General features: G+C 42.6%; 2 protein-coding genes across 4 annotated transcripts; one reads left to right on the forward strand and one right to left on the reverse strand.

Moving 5' to 3' along the window:
• The first annotated feature begins 1,381 nt into the window (after window positions 1–1,381).
• On the forward strand, window positions 1,382–2,587 carry LOC130931707 (uncharacterized protein F54H12.2-like). The gene has a single exon (XM_057860685.1). It carries the CDS (start codon window positions 1,382–1,384, stop codon window positions 2,585–2,587), a length of 1,206 nt encoding a protein of 401 aa, XP_057716668.1.
• Window positions 2,588–8,863: 6,276 nt separating this feature from the next.
• On the reverse strand, window positions 8,864–12,817 carry LOC130904380 (uncharacterized). 3 transcript variants are annotated; one of them, XM_057817103.1, is made up of 12 exons: window positions 11,571–12,817; window positions 11,449–11,478; window positions 11,141–11,380; window positions 11,045–11,062; window positions 10,931–10,969; window positions 10,770–10,862; window positions 10,647–10,688; window positions 10,548–10,574; window positions 10,426–10,467; window positions 9,917–9,943; window positions 9,795–9,836; window positions 8,864–9,389 (listed from the first exon to the last, which is right to left on the reverse strand). In XM_057817103.1, exons 1-12 carry the CDS (start codon window positions 11,578–11,580, stop codon window positions 9,271–9,273), a joined length of 729 nt encoding a protein of 242 aa, XP_057673086.1. In that variant the 5' UTR covers window positions 11,581–12,817; the 3' UTR covers window positions 8,864–9,270. The 3 variants fall into 3 exon arrangements, with proteins under 3 accessions (XP_057673086.1, XP_057673084.1, XP_057673087.1); XM_057817101.1 differs by having other exon boundaries at window positions 11,045–11,065; XM_057817104.1 differs by lacking the exons at window positions 10,426–10,467; window positions 10,548–10,574 and having other exon boundaries at window positions 11,045–11,065.
• Window positions 12,818–13,372: the final 555 nt, after the last annotated feature.

The raw sequence follows: 13,372 nt of genomic DNA on the forward strand, positions 1-13,372 counted from the left end.
CAACCTCATGGACCCGAATCTAGTTGACGGGTTCTATGTAACGCTGCCTTCAAACGCCAGTGCCTCTGTCTATACAGATAATACAATTTCCCAATACAGAGTTAACTTAGCAAGTCATATAAATTTAAATTCCAATTGGGAAGTCGCCATAACAGAGATTTCCTATCCGCATACTTGGTTCAACGTGCCAGAAGAAGAGGCATCATTTGATGTTATAGACGTTTGGCATCATGGTCGTCCCAAACCCGGCGAGAGAGTGATTACCGAATATGATGAAAGAAAAATTAAAACTCTATTCTTAACAGAAGGGTATTACAACGATCCCGAGACAATCGGGAAAGAGTTTGAAAAAATCTTGAAAGATAATTTTGAGGTTGACATTAAAATAGCATACGCCAGGAACGTGGGGAGATTTTTTTTCACAGGAACTGGGCGTTTCAGAATCCGGCTCAGGCCACCGGTATCATATATATTTGGACTCTTGGCGGACGAATGGTATACTTGTGGACCCCATTGGACCGCAGCCACGCACCCCGCCGATATTAGGGCTGGTCTTTACCATTTCTACATATACACGGACTTGATTCAACACCAAACGGTCGGCGACACCCTAGCCCCGCTACTAAGGACTATTCCAATAACGGGGGAGCACCAAGAAACAGTTTTTAAAACGTTTAACCCGCCTTACTATCTTCCACTTAACAAAAGACACATTGAGGACATAGCGATAGAAATTAAAACTGATCAGAACAAACCAGTCCCCTTCGCTTACGGCAAAGTAATTATCACGCTCCATTTTAGACCAAAGTGAGAAAATGGTGGTGTTAGCAACACACCCGGACCTTTACCGCCTAGTGGATTATTACGAAAGCCAGGCTGGAGGGGCGTTACCTGGGTTCCACGGGTCACCAATTCAATATGGAAGAGGTCTGGGTTCCATCTTTGCCAAGCTGTTCCGATTTGTAACTCCGCTCCTTAGGAGAGGTTTCAGCATGGCGAAACCACACCTCCAGACAGCCGCTAAAAACATAGCGACGGACGTCGCAGGGCGCGTGATGGAAAGGATTCAGAAAAAGCCAGATCCACAGGAAGGCTCCGGTATCATGACCCTGGCACGCAGACCTCATAAATCACCTGCAAGGAGACTCGTTAAAAGGGGGCGTCGACCTGTGAAGTCACGTAAAAAGCGTGCGAGTGCATCTAGACCGAGATCAGTTTCCAGAAGGAAGCGTCGAAGAAGCCACGCGGACATCTTCTCCTAACCCCTTCATACCAAATGGCGCTCGCACACCACCGTTCACATGAATGCACTCTGGCCGAATTGGATTTGTTTGCCCCACCCCTTACGCAATTATCGATCGAAGGGAGTCAATATGTGGAGATGCTCCCGATCTCGGCCCTTACCGAAGACGGCCCCATCGAGTTTTTTGTTCCTGGCGATGGTTCTAAATATCTGGACCTCGCGGACACCCTGCTTCAGCTCCAATTACAGGTGACAAACGCCGATGGATCCCGTTTACCTGCGGCGGAGAAGGTGGGGCTTATCAATTACCCACTTAACACCATATTCTCCCAAGTTGATGTTACTTTGGCAGACAGATTGATATCTCAGTCCAGTTCGACACACCCTTATCGATCCATGATAGAAGCTTTATTAAACTTTTCGGACGCTTCTTTGAAGAGCCAGTTCACAGCCGGTATGTTTTTCAAAGATAAAAGTGGACAAATGGACACCACTGACCTTACTGGCGACGCTGTGAATGAGGGTTTGGTGAACCGAGCGCAGAGGGTTGCTGGCTCCAGATCATTTTATGTCATAGGCCCTCTACATGCCGACATATTTTTTTGTGAACGACTCCTGTTAAACAATGTGGACTTACGCGTCAAACTCATCAAGGCCAACAATGATTTCTGCTTCATTTCACCGGCTAACAGCGATCATAAGTTAAAAATATTGAGCGCTTCTTTATTTGTCAAAAGGGTCGCTGTGTCTCCAGCTGTTTCTCTGGGACACGAGGCTGCACTCCGCAAAGAGAACGCTTTGTACCCCCTGTCACGTATTAACGTAAAAACGTACTCTATCCCTCAACAATCTCGAACGTGTCAGCAAGATAACCTTTTCCTCGGACCAATGCCTCGTTATGTCGTAGTTGGCCTAGTTGCACACACGGCGTTCACGGGTCGTCGAGAAAGTAACCCTTTCAACTTTGCTAATTATAACATGGAGTATTTAGCTCTGACGCAGGAAGGAAGACAAATCCCCTCGAAACCTTTTCAACCACAATTTTCCGAAAGGAATGCCGCTCGCGAGTTTTATAATTTGTTTACGTCTACAGGCAGACATTTGAAGGATCTGCCTCTCTGTATTGATCACGAGGATTTCATGGACGGCTATGCTCTATATGTGTTCAATTTGAGCGCTAACGACGACACATCTGCATTATCGACTGTGTCTAACGGTAGTGTCAGATTGGAGATGAGATTCAAAGCTCCACTGCCTCACACAGTCACACTTATTGTCTACGCATGCTATGACTCTATTCTGGAAATAGACTCAAAACGGCAAGTACTGGTGGACTATTACTGAGAGATGGACGGGAGAGCCCTGGAAACTCTGATGACCCGCCTCCAGGGGAAGTTATTTGGAGGTGTCTACGCCTCTGATGAGTTAAACTCTTTAACCCCCACCCCGGCGAGACATTTTATTGTAAACACCCACCCGCGTAGCCAACCGGGGGAGCACTGGCTCGCCTTGACCTTGGAGGAGAATAATGTGGCAACATTCTTTGACGCCTATGGCCTGCCTCCAGATTTGGACTATTATCCCCCGAGTATCATCTCTTTTTTGGAAAAACACGCCAACCGAATAATATACCACACCTACCAACTACAGAACGAGCTCTCAATCACATGTGGTCAACATTGTGTATATTACTTAATTCAGCGAGGCTGCGGCCTTTCATTTCATGATGTATTAGCTTGCTATAGCGATGACACACTTAAAAATGACTCCATGGTATCTACTTTTGTTAAACGTCATCAAATGTTTACCTATGATGCATGCTATGGTCAGCGATCATGCTCGTTGCAAAAGTTTAAAAAATGTCATTGTCTGTAAACGCTTGACTTTTTACAAACATTTTATTCAATAAATGAAAAAAAAAAACAGAATATTTTCTCGTGTGCATTACTCATTTAATCCAATCCACTTGTGAGGCGACGACCTCTCTCTCTTCGCTCTTCTTTTTTTCGGATGCGCCTTAGGCTGGTCGTTAAACTCCAAACCGTCGTCAAGTTTTAATCGTCGGAACTGTTCACGAGCATGCGGATTCGAGATGGAAGTCTCGGGGATGTTTAATTCACGCAGTGTATGCAGGAACTCATCCCAACCTCTAGGGGGGTGTATCATGACTGTTTTTCCAGTAGATGTCAGATGTTTGAGGAGATCAATCATGTGCGAGCCGATAATGGGTCTACCTCGGAATATGAATTCGTTTCGCGATGTCCAGCTTTTATCATTGTCGACAAATTTTTTTAACACAAATAGAGCGTTTTTGCGATAACTGATTGGAAAGTTTTGCACCAGATCATGCCATGGCTCCTCCTCCTTCTTTACAACCGCTCCTTCTCCATCAACGCTTGTGTTGTGTTGGTAAGTCGCTGTGGGGAGGGTCAATGTGACATTCCGAGGCTCCTTCTCCCCTTGTTTCAAAAGACTTAAGTAACGTTGCATCAGAGCTTCATACTTTTTAATTTTATCGTATTGACTCAAAGAGCGATTCTCTAGAACCTCTCTCATTTTTATATCCAGATCATGCTCGGCTTTCTGCCGAATGTTGGGCTCTGTGTTCCTCAGCCGTTCTAGTTGTTGTGGGGAAATCAAAAACATTTTGTCCGCTGTTCTGAGGGTCATGTTTATCAGTCTTTTCTGATCAAACCACCTATAACACTACCCAGGACAGGAGCCAGTGTTGCCAACAAAGGGAAAATAAAACCGCCTTTCTGCTGCAAGGCAGCTCTTTTTCTTTTCAAGCTTTTTCTCCTGTCGGCCAGTAGACGGATCACCGTCCTTTGTTTTTTCAGCTTTTTGAGTTGTGTTGACGTAAGAGGAATGTTCCCACGTACAAGGTTAAGGGCAATTTCACACAACGCTTTGACCAGACTGTCTGGACTTCGTTTCAGTATGTCCTTACGTTTCTCAGGTTTGGCCTGAAAAAGCGCTTTGAGTAGAGGGGCGTTGGTTTTTAAGAGAGTAGACATGCTAGGCCTTAGAAATATACACGGTAGGCCACTGATGAGGAAGCACACCTGTCCTCAGTCTGTATCGTTCTGGACAGTTTGGGGTGAGATCTACAATTAAGTAGCCGTGAGGTACACGTGTGGCATCTTCATAACATTCTAAAAAATACTTTTTCTTGGAAGGGAACATCTGGTTGGCCAACACACTTGTCTGCAGTTGATCTCGAGGATTTTTAAACAGTATGATATAATTACTATTTAAGCTGATAGTGCGGCTATATTTGCCTTGATGAAATATGTTTTGAGTCAAAAGAATCACACTCTTGTTACAATGATGTCTGTATTGTGTAAATAATCTAACCACTTCTGGGTGGTCCAAGGCTTGAAAAATGACATCATCTAGAATTATGAGATGGCTTTGGTTTGTTGGAAAGAGTCTCTCGTCCTCGAATGAATCAGGAATGCCTTTCAAAAATTGAATTTCTTTATTTTGTTCCTTCAGCTCTAAATACATGGGTTGCATTGAAGTGTAAATCCAAACAACATTTTCAGGCACATATGTCATCACATGGTTACAATTCTCCAAAAGCTTCTTGACAAAAAACGTTTTCCCAGCCCCGCTAGGGCCTGCTAATAAAATAGAGCATGGCATTTGGAAGCGGGGGTCGAAACCAACCTCAGACATTTCCATTTCCTTAATAGCCAAAAGGAAGAGTTTTACCGCCGGCTAATAACCGTCGTTTGTCGTACACGACTTTAAATGTTTTCTGAAATGATTTATTTCTTAGCTCAAACGACTTTTTGTCACGCACAATGATGTGTTGCGGAGTGTTTATAGTCCTGGGGGTGCCAACGCCACAGTGATCGACATACCCGTCGACCAAGTCCTTTATAGTATCAAAATTCACACGCTGTGAACAAGCATAAGTCTGAGTGATCCCCTTGACTTTTATTACTGTTTTTTTGGTTTGTCTCGTCTGATACGCGTACGATTTTGGACCGGCAGAGACGAATTCCTCGATGGAATCGTTAGCTAGCTCATCCGTCAAATCGCCAAGATAATTACCTAGAGGGAGGGGCTCTTCTCCAGGACCAACTACATAGATGAGAGAGTCAGTGTCCGAATACAGGACATTTTCCTGCAGTTTTTCCAAATATTCGTACATGACTAATCGAGCGTGCGCAGTTGTCATGCATGCGACAAAAACATTGGAAGTTGCAGAGGGCGGGGCAATGTTTTTTTTGTTAAAGTTGTACTGAATCATGGCTACATCCTTGTTAATAAAACCAAAGTATTTGATCTCATACATCCCCGAGAACAAAATTTTGAAAAACTCTGCAGCCTTTTTGACAAAATGGGTTTGATTCAAGTTACTCCTTTGACCAAATTTCCCCCAAAGACTGTTCAGACACAACTTTGCAACCTGTCTCTTTCCCGGATTGAGTCCGATGGAGTCGATGTCTAGTTGTATTCCTTGATTTGCTTGGTAGTCGCAAATGTATTTCTGCTTGTCGGCCTGACTAACAACATTGGTCGGAAAACCAGACGCTTCTTGTTTCCCCTTGAGAAACGTTTTTATATATCCTTCAAAGACCTCGCTGCTGGTCTTTTCAAAATGCCAGACCTCCATTACACGAGCTAATCTGTAACCCAACTCAACAGCTTTGTTCATTTCGAGAGTGACCCACACGCCGGTCAGGGCCCTCGATTCATCATCATGTTTGCAGTCATCAGACTGGTTGTTTATTTCCGCACATGTGCGGCATAGTGTAAACACGAGTTTGCCTTTAGCAGTTTTGTAAGGGAGCACCGGGAAATACAGTTTTCGCGGCGGGTAGACTTTAGCTCTAATGAAACCAAAGTACTTGGTTACATCAGCCTCAAAATTGTTGTGGATAATAATCGGATGTCCGATCGCATATTTTTTTGAGGCGTTTACAAAGGGGTACAGGCTAGTGACATCAACATAAAGTATTTTCTGATCGGGACCAGCAGTGTGTCTTAACACAAAGGCATTTGTCCTACCGCCAAAGAGAGCTTCACGGGGATCTAGCGGTTTGGGGAAATCAGAGTTGTGTAAGAACTCCCGGATAGCGGGGTTCTCACATTTCAGTTTGTTCCATTCGTGCTCTTTCATGATCGTTAGCCGGACTCCTGGCACCGACTTCAATGCCGCCAACTTTTCCTCATTTGCCTCATGAAGCTCACGAAAGGGTCTTTGCGTCATCGGACAAATCGCCGACGGTTCAAAACAATCAGGACAGCCGTGAAAATAACAGCCATCAAATTCCCAAACATGAATCGTACCATCCGCCCCTAAGGCGTGGCCGTCAACAAAAAAACCACCCACCTTACGTTCGCCTGTGTTCAAGGCATGTTCGATGAATATTCCTCTATCATGCGACACCCATTCTAAATATTGTATGGACGCGTGTGAGTAGGACTTATGCCGACGTCTGTAATTGTCAGGGGATGGTATAGCCAAAGTGTCGGCCTGTAAGAATTTTGTACGGAAGACTTTCATGCAGGCCGAGGCTATCGTGACACTGTTTAGAGGATCCACATCTGTTTCTTTCAAAAAAGCATCTCTGAACAGCCGACAACCAATAGCTAAAATGTCCACATCGTTCTGACAGTACATTAGCGCCTCCTTGCGGAAATCGAATGTACCGTGACATTCTTTTCGGTACCAATCAAGGAATTTCTCCCGTTCGATCTCTGACATGCGGTCTATGCTGTAAAATTCAGGGGCTGGGTAGGGCCCTACATAATTCAGGTTCTCTTGGGAGCTGAATAAGTGAGGGAAATACCCCTTCATTTTGTCTTCATACCCCAAAGTTTTAGGCATCGAAGACAACTTCATCATTAAGAAGGACAAGGAGTCAATAAATTTTAAGCCATACCGAGTCTCGGTAAAACATATAATTTTACTACCCTGCATGATAGGGGACAGACCGACACCCAGATCCAACATTTTTGAAATCAATAAATAAGCGTCAAAAGCTCGAGCATTGTGGGCCACGAAGATGTAATTTTCAAATTTTTTTTGTCTAAAATGTAGGATAAATTGACGACAACAATCAACCCCGTAAAAGCATTTGTTCTCTCCTGCAAATGATTTTGTGCACACCAAGAAAGCTGTGTGTACCCCCTCATTTGATAAAAAAGTCTCAAAGTCGTAAAAGACTATGTTCTGATTTGGTGCCTGGGGTTTCAGGGTTTGGATAAAGCAAAGGTGTCTATCATTGACAATGTTGGCTGTCACCAATGGGACCCTACAAATTTGGCATTTAGGGACAGGACATCTGTGTTGTCTGGCTTTCTTGTACATATTAACGTAGAATGTCTGACCACATTTCTCACATTTCTTGTATCTGGAGCATCTGCTCCCCCATTCGCCATGGGACGTTTTAACAACTTCTTTATGCTTAGCGTAGCAAATCTTGTTGTAACAAACGTTATTACAGTCTGTGCATTTGGTATAATCCACCGATCGTTGACGGCATTCGGGGTCTTTACATAAATGACAATAGAATGCACACCTGTGAATGTTGGCATTCGCGTGACCTTTATAACAGAAATAGCAGAAGTAGGCGTGACCCAGAAATTGTGCTGGAGATTTCACGCCATAAAAATGATTCTGAATTAGAGTCAACACCAAAGTGTTTGGATTTTTGACAAAATCAGTCTCGAAATGCTTCATCGGCATATCCGAGTCATCAGGCCTGTACAAGACAACTATTTTACGATTCAGGTGTTGTTCAAATTTGTGAATGTCAGCAAACCCCGCAGCAGTTTGTTCACTCAGACCTATGGCTGTATGGAGTTCACGAGCCTTTTGTATTAAGGCATTTGTGGGTAACGATTTGTCTAACATATATGCTAACGCCATGGCTAAACATAGTTGATTGTTTTGAGGAAGTGGGTCATACAGGTACCGTCGTTTTTTGCGAACAATCTCACAATCGAGCATGTGTGTCAACTTTCTCCTAACCCCGCCCCTTTGATCTTTAACGATGTTGACCACCATCTCCAACTCAGTATTGCAGAGGATTTGGTAATTGGATTGTACAAGTCGATCGATCACATTGTGAAAACCATGAAGGATTATTTCAGGGTCATCGGTGGCATTTAAGACGACATGTTGCTGAACATTGTCACCGACCACCTCAATTTGAATAATGTCACCAGGTTGTGTAATTGCAACCACATGATCAGCCTGTCGCTGAACATTTTCCATTATGTCGTTGTAAAAGCTGACAAAATCAGGAGAATCGGCGACCCTCGACGGTGTCAATATCTGTCTCAATTCGATATTGTTAAATTTTGGTCTTACTGTTTCGCTTGCACCCCCTATTTGTGTGTCCGAGTCAGTTTGCTCCTGCGTGTCAGCTTGTACATCATTGTGCATGACACTGTCAGTTTGCTCCTGCGTGTCAGCTTGTACATCATTGTGCATGACACTGTCAGTTTGCTCCTGCGTGTCAGCTTGTACATCATTGTGCATGACACTGTCAGTTTGCTCCTGCGTGTCAGCTTGTACATCATTGTGCATGACACTGTCAGTTTGCTCCTGCGTGTCAGCTTGTACATCATTGTGCATGACACTGTCAGTTTGCTCCTGTGTGTCAGCTTGTACATCATTGTGCATGACACTGTCAGTTTGCTCCTGTGTGTCAGCTTGTACATCATTGTGCATGACACTGTCAGTTGATTCGTTTGGAACATTGCTCGGTTGATTAAGTTGTATTAAAGCGTTTTGTAAAGGCTGAAAGAAATCGACAAAATCATCTATTGATCGAATGGCTACAAATGGATCATCTGAATCAATCAGCGTGTCTGGGTTGTGTTGCTCAAATGCCATCTCATTGTTTACCTGATTCACATTGTTTATTCCGCTGACAATATCCAACAGTTCGTAAGGTATATCAGGCTGTGACACCATTTGCTCGTTTATTTGATTGATAAAATCTTGAAATTCACACGGTATGTCAGGAATAGAATCATCCATTTTTAATCAGGATAGCAAATCAGACAAAATAATATGAATAATATCGACCTCTCGCTTCGTCAATAATGAATCCAAACGGGGTGCCAGGTTCCCGAGGAAGCTCATGCGGCCCGCTCCTGATGAGACGTGGAATTATAACTGCAAAGTTAAGAAACACATATCAGCTTGCAATTGTACAAATTCATTACATTTTCATTATGAAGTATGACATATACGTTCAATAAGGATAGATTAATAAAATATATAAATTCATTATTAAGGTCAACATACAGCTTAATAACAGGTAGATTAAATAAGAATCACACAATGTTTTGCATTTTTTTATTCAAAGCACTGCAGTAAGCGTTCCCCTCGCCTTTTTCTTGGTCTGCGTAGCGTTCCCATCTTGGAATGTGTGCGCACATACACACACACGCACGCACACACGCACATCCCTCCTCTTTCTTTTTCTCCTTCCTTAACATGTGCGCTAGGAAATGTGGACATTTTTCTCACTATACTATTGAATTTCATTTTCATCATTAAAAAAACACTGTCTCTTACCGTTTGGTTGAACGAATAACTCATCAATCTGCGCAGTTGCATCTACAAATAGAGGGGAATTTTATAATTAATAGGACATGTAGAACATAATAGAGGGAAAATATATAATAAAATATTCTTACCCGCAACTAACACATGCGCTGGGGCGGCTTAAGAAAAAATAAAAAATATATAAATAAATGATAATTTCATTAAGGGTAGATTAATAAAAAGTGAATACATATTCAATACAAAATCATTATTAAGGGCAACATACAGCTTAATAACAGGTAGATTAAATAAGAATCACACAATGTTTTGCATTTTTTTATTTAAAGCACTGCAGTAAGCGTTCCCCTCGCCTTTTTCTTGGTCTGCGTAGCGTTCCCATCTTGGAATGTGTGCGCACATACACACACACGCACGCACGCACACCCCTCCTCTTTCTTTTTCTCCTTCCTTAACATGTGAGCACACACACACACACACACACACACACACACACACACACACACACACACACACATGACCCCACACACACCCACACCCTCACGTCTTTCTCCTTCCTTAACAAGCGCGTTAGGAAATGTGGACATTTTTCTCACTATACTATTGAATTTCATTTTCATCATTAAAAAAAACTGTCTCTTACCGTTTGGTTGAATGAATAACCCATCAATCTGCGCAGTTGCATCTACAAATAGAGAGAAATTTTATAATTAATAGGACATGTAGAACATAATAGAGGGAAAATATATAATAAAATATTCTTACCCGCAACTATTGCAGGTTTTGGGGCGGCTTAAAAAAAATAAAAAATATATAAATAAATGATAAAACACATTTCATCATTAAAAAAAAACTGTCACTTACCGTTTGGTTGAATGAATAACTCATCAATCTGCGCAGTTGCATCTACAAATAGAGGGGGATTTTATAATTAATAGGACATGTAGAACATAACAGAGGGGAAAATATATAATAAAATATTCTTACCCGCAACTAACACCTGCGCTGGTGGTGCGTATCGAATCACCGAGGGGGTAAATATAAAATTCTCACCAACTAAGATGGCTGGCTCATCGACAGCTTAAAAAAATGATAAAACACATTTCCTTGTAAATGAATAATTTGTTTTAGAAAAAAAAAAGGCTTACCTTCTGATTTAATGAATATGTCAGTTTGTGTAGAGGCATCTGTAATATGAATTTATAGAAATGTTATAAGGTTAAGTATTGGATAATCGATGGGGAAAATATTGAAATTCTCACCTGCTAAGTATGCTGTTGCTGCTGTTTAGAAAAATGATAAAACACAGTTTACATTTCGTTCTAATGAATAATTTGGTTTTAGAAAAAAAAGCATACCTCTTGGTGGAGTGGATAGGCCATTAGATTGTGAATAATAGCCACTGTCCTCCTCACTTGATCGCGATAATGGCCTACGCCAGTCGTGCGGCTGTATGTCGTTATCCGAAGTCGATTGCGAAGAATAATTAAGATCAGCCTCCGAATCACCAAGGTCCCATAGTAGGGATGGCGAAGAAGCCGGTGTCGACGCGTGATGTGTCAATTCAGTGTCCTCCGCATCAGACCTTAGGTCCAACTCTGGTGTATGGGGGAATTTTGTACTAAAAATGCATACATTTAAACAGAAAGAAAAAAGGTCTACATACCATAGTTTGAAATGTTGATTTCTTTAACCTCTGTGAATATAAAGCAAAGAAGCTTTTGTTATCAATAGCTACATCTTCATAAAGTGCCAATATTAACATCATGAAAATGAGTTGGAACTCACCTCTGGCCATTTGGTATCAGGTATGTTGAACGGACAACGAAGAAGGCGAGGAGATAGCGAATTTATAGGGTTTTCCCCACCCATTTTTACGTAATCGTATTTTGTAGTTTTTGATTTTTAAAATGTTTTATGACCTTGATCTTTAAATGAACATGGGGCTCTGCATTTTGCTGAGTGGACATACATTTGTTGAAAAAAATGCTTCGTTTCTCTCCACTGATAACGCCTTTGAGATTGCACAGATACCCATCTTAACACAAACATGAGATCTGTATATGTGTGTAGACATACATTTGTTGAAAAATGCCGCGTTTTTGCAGCGTCTCCCCCCACTGATACACAGGTCCGCGTAAACTATCATGCAATAGGAATAACATCTGCAGGACTGCGTCATGCTTCAACCATTTTTCTGTACAGACTTGAGATTCCTTCCAGTAGCATTACATTTTGGAGCTCATTTTGAGTCATTATTAGTCTAAAAAGAATAGACTTCATGGCATACACTACATTGCCATCTACCTACTGGTGTTGCGTCACCAGGAGCATTGAGGGATTCAGTACCTTGCTCAAGGATACTTAGGCGAGTTCAATAGGTTAGGTTAGGTTAAGTTAGGTTTAAAAATTAACAAGTAAGAGGATATTATGTTTTATGATGCTGTTCCTTTCACTAAATGATCAATAATTTCATATAATGTGACCAACCTGGTAAAAAGCAGTCTTCACCAGCTGAGGGCTAATGTTAACACACGTCTCGTTAATCATGGCTCCCCTCACGGTAGCTTGTTGAGAATGCCGGTTAGCTCGCTTTGGCTACGACTAGCCCAGGCGCTAGCCACGCCCTACTACTTCCGATTCTTCGTTAGGACATGTACGGACATGTCCCCGGAACACGCATTAGCACGCATGCGCTAAACACGCCCTACTACTTCCGATTCACATGTACGGACATGTCCCCGGAACACGCATTAGCACGCATGCGCTAAACACGCCCCCTCCACACACTACGTTTTTTTCTAGGGGGGACATGTACGGACATAACCCATAACACGCCTAGCACGCATGCGCTAAACTTCAAAGTTGTTAAACATCTGCCATGACCAATAGTGATCAAAGGACTACGATCAAAAGGGGTCCGGGGGCGGGGGTCATTAATCATCTGTCAGCACCAATAGAGATCAAAGGACTACGATCAAAGGGGTAAAGGGGGGCTGGGGTCATTAATCATCTGTCAGCACCAATAGAGATCAAAGGACTACGATCAAAGGGATAAAGGGGGGGGGGGGGTCATCAATCACCTGTCAGCACCAATAGAGATCAAAGGACCACGATCAAAGGGGAAAGGGGGCGGGGTCATAAATCATCTGTCATCACAATAGAGATCAAAGGACTACGATCAAAGGGGGCGGGGTCACAGAGGTCAAAGTCATAAATCATCGGGGGCATGAACCCTACTTGACACAAGGTGTATTCTATTACTCTCTAGCATTACCAGCAGCTGACACTGGGACGGATGTGTCAGCAATATGAGGTGAGCGATGATCATCCCCAAGGGGGCTACCAGGTACTACTACATCATCACTGCCCACATGACTTTGAATGTTTTCATTATCACATACATCGTTACCATGCACACTCATTGAAAATGAGACCGGTGTACTGTGCAAACCTCTACCCCGACCAACTGGTGTCATAGTAAAGGTCCCAAATTTGTCAAAACTCATTGTGCAAATAAATCCCACACAATATTTGAAAAAGAAAACAATCAAAGGCAGAGTAGCAAGCAATTAAAGGCCCAAACTGTC

The sequence above is a fragment of the Corythoichthys intestinalis genome, chromosome 16 (assembly GCF_030265065.1).
Source record: "Corythoichthys intestinalis isolate RoL2023-P3 chromosome 16, ASM3026506v1, whole genome shotgun sequence".
NCBI classification, from domain to species: Eukaryota; Metazoa; Chordata; class Actinopteri; order Syngnathiformes; family Syngnathidae; genus Corythoichthys; species Corythoichthys intestinalis.

Bases quoted from the DNA above. Each gene is read 5' to 3' on its own strand.
- LOC130931707 (XM_057860685.1), top strand. From the start codon at position 1,382: ATGCTCCCGATCTCGGCCCTTACCGAAGACGGCCCCATCGAGTTTTTT.
- LOC130904380 (XM_057817101.1), bottom strand. The intron at 11,381-11,448 runs GTATGTAGACCT...CCCATACACCAG, and splicing joins AATCAACATTTCAAACTATG to AGTTGGACCTAAGGTCTGAT. The intron at 9,837-9,916 runs GTAAGAATATTT...CTCTATTTGTAG, and splicing joins AGCGCATGTGTTAGTTGCGG to ATGCAACTGCGCAGATTGAT.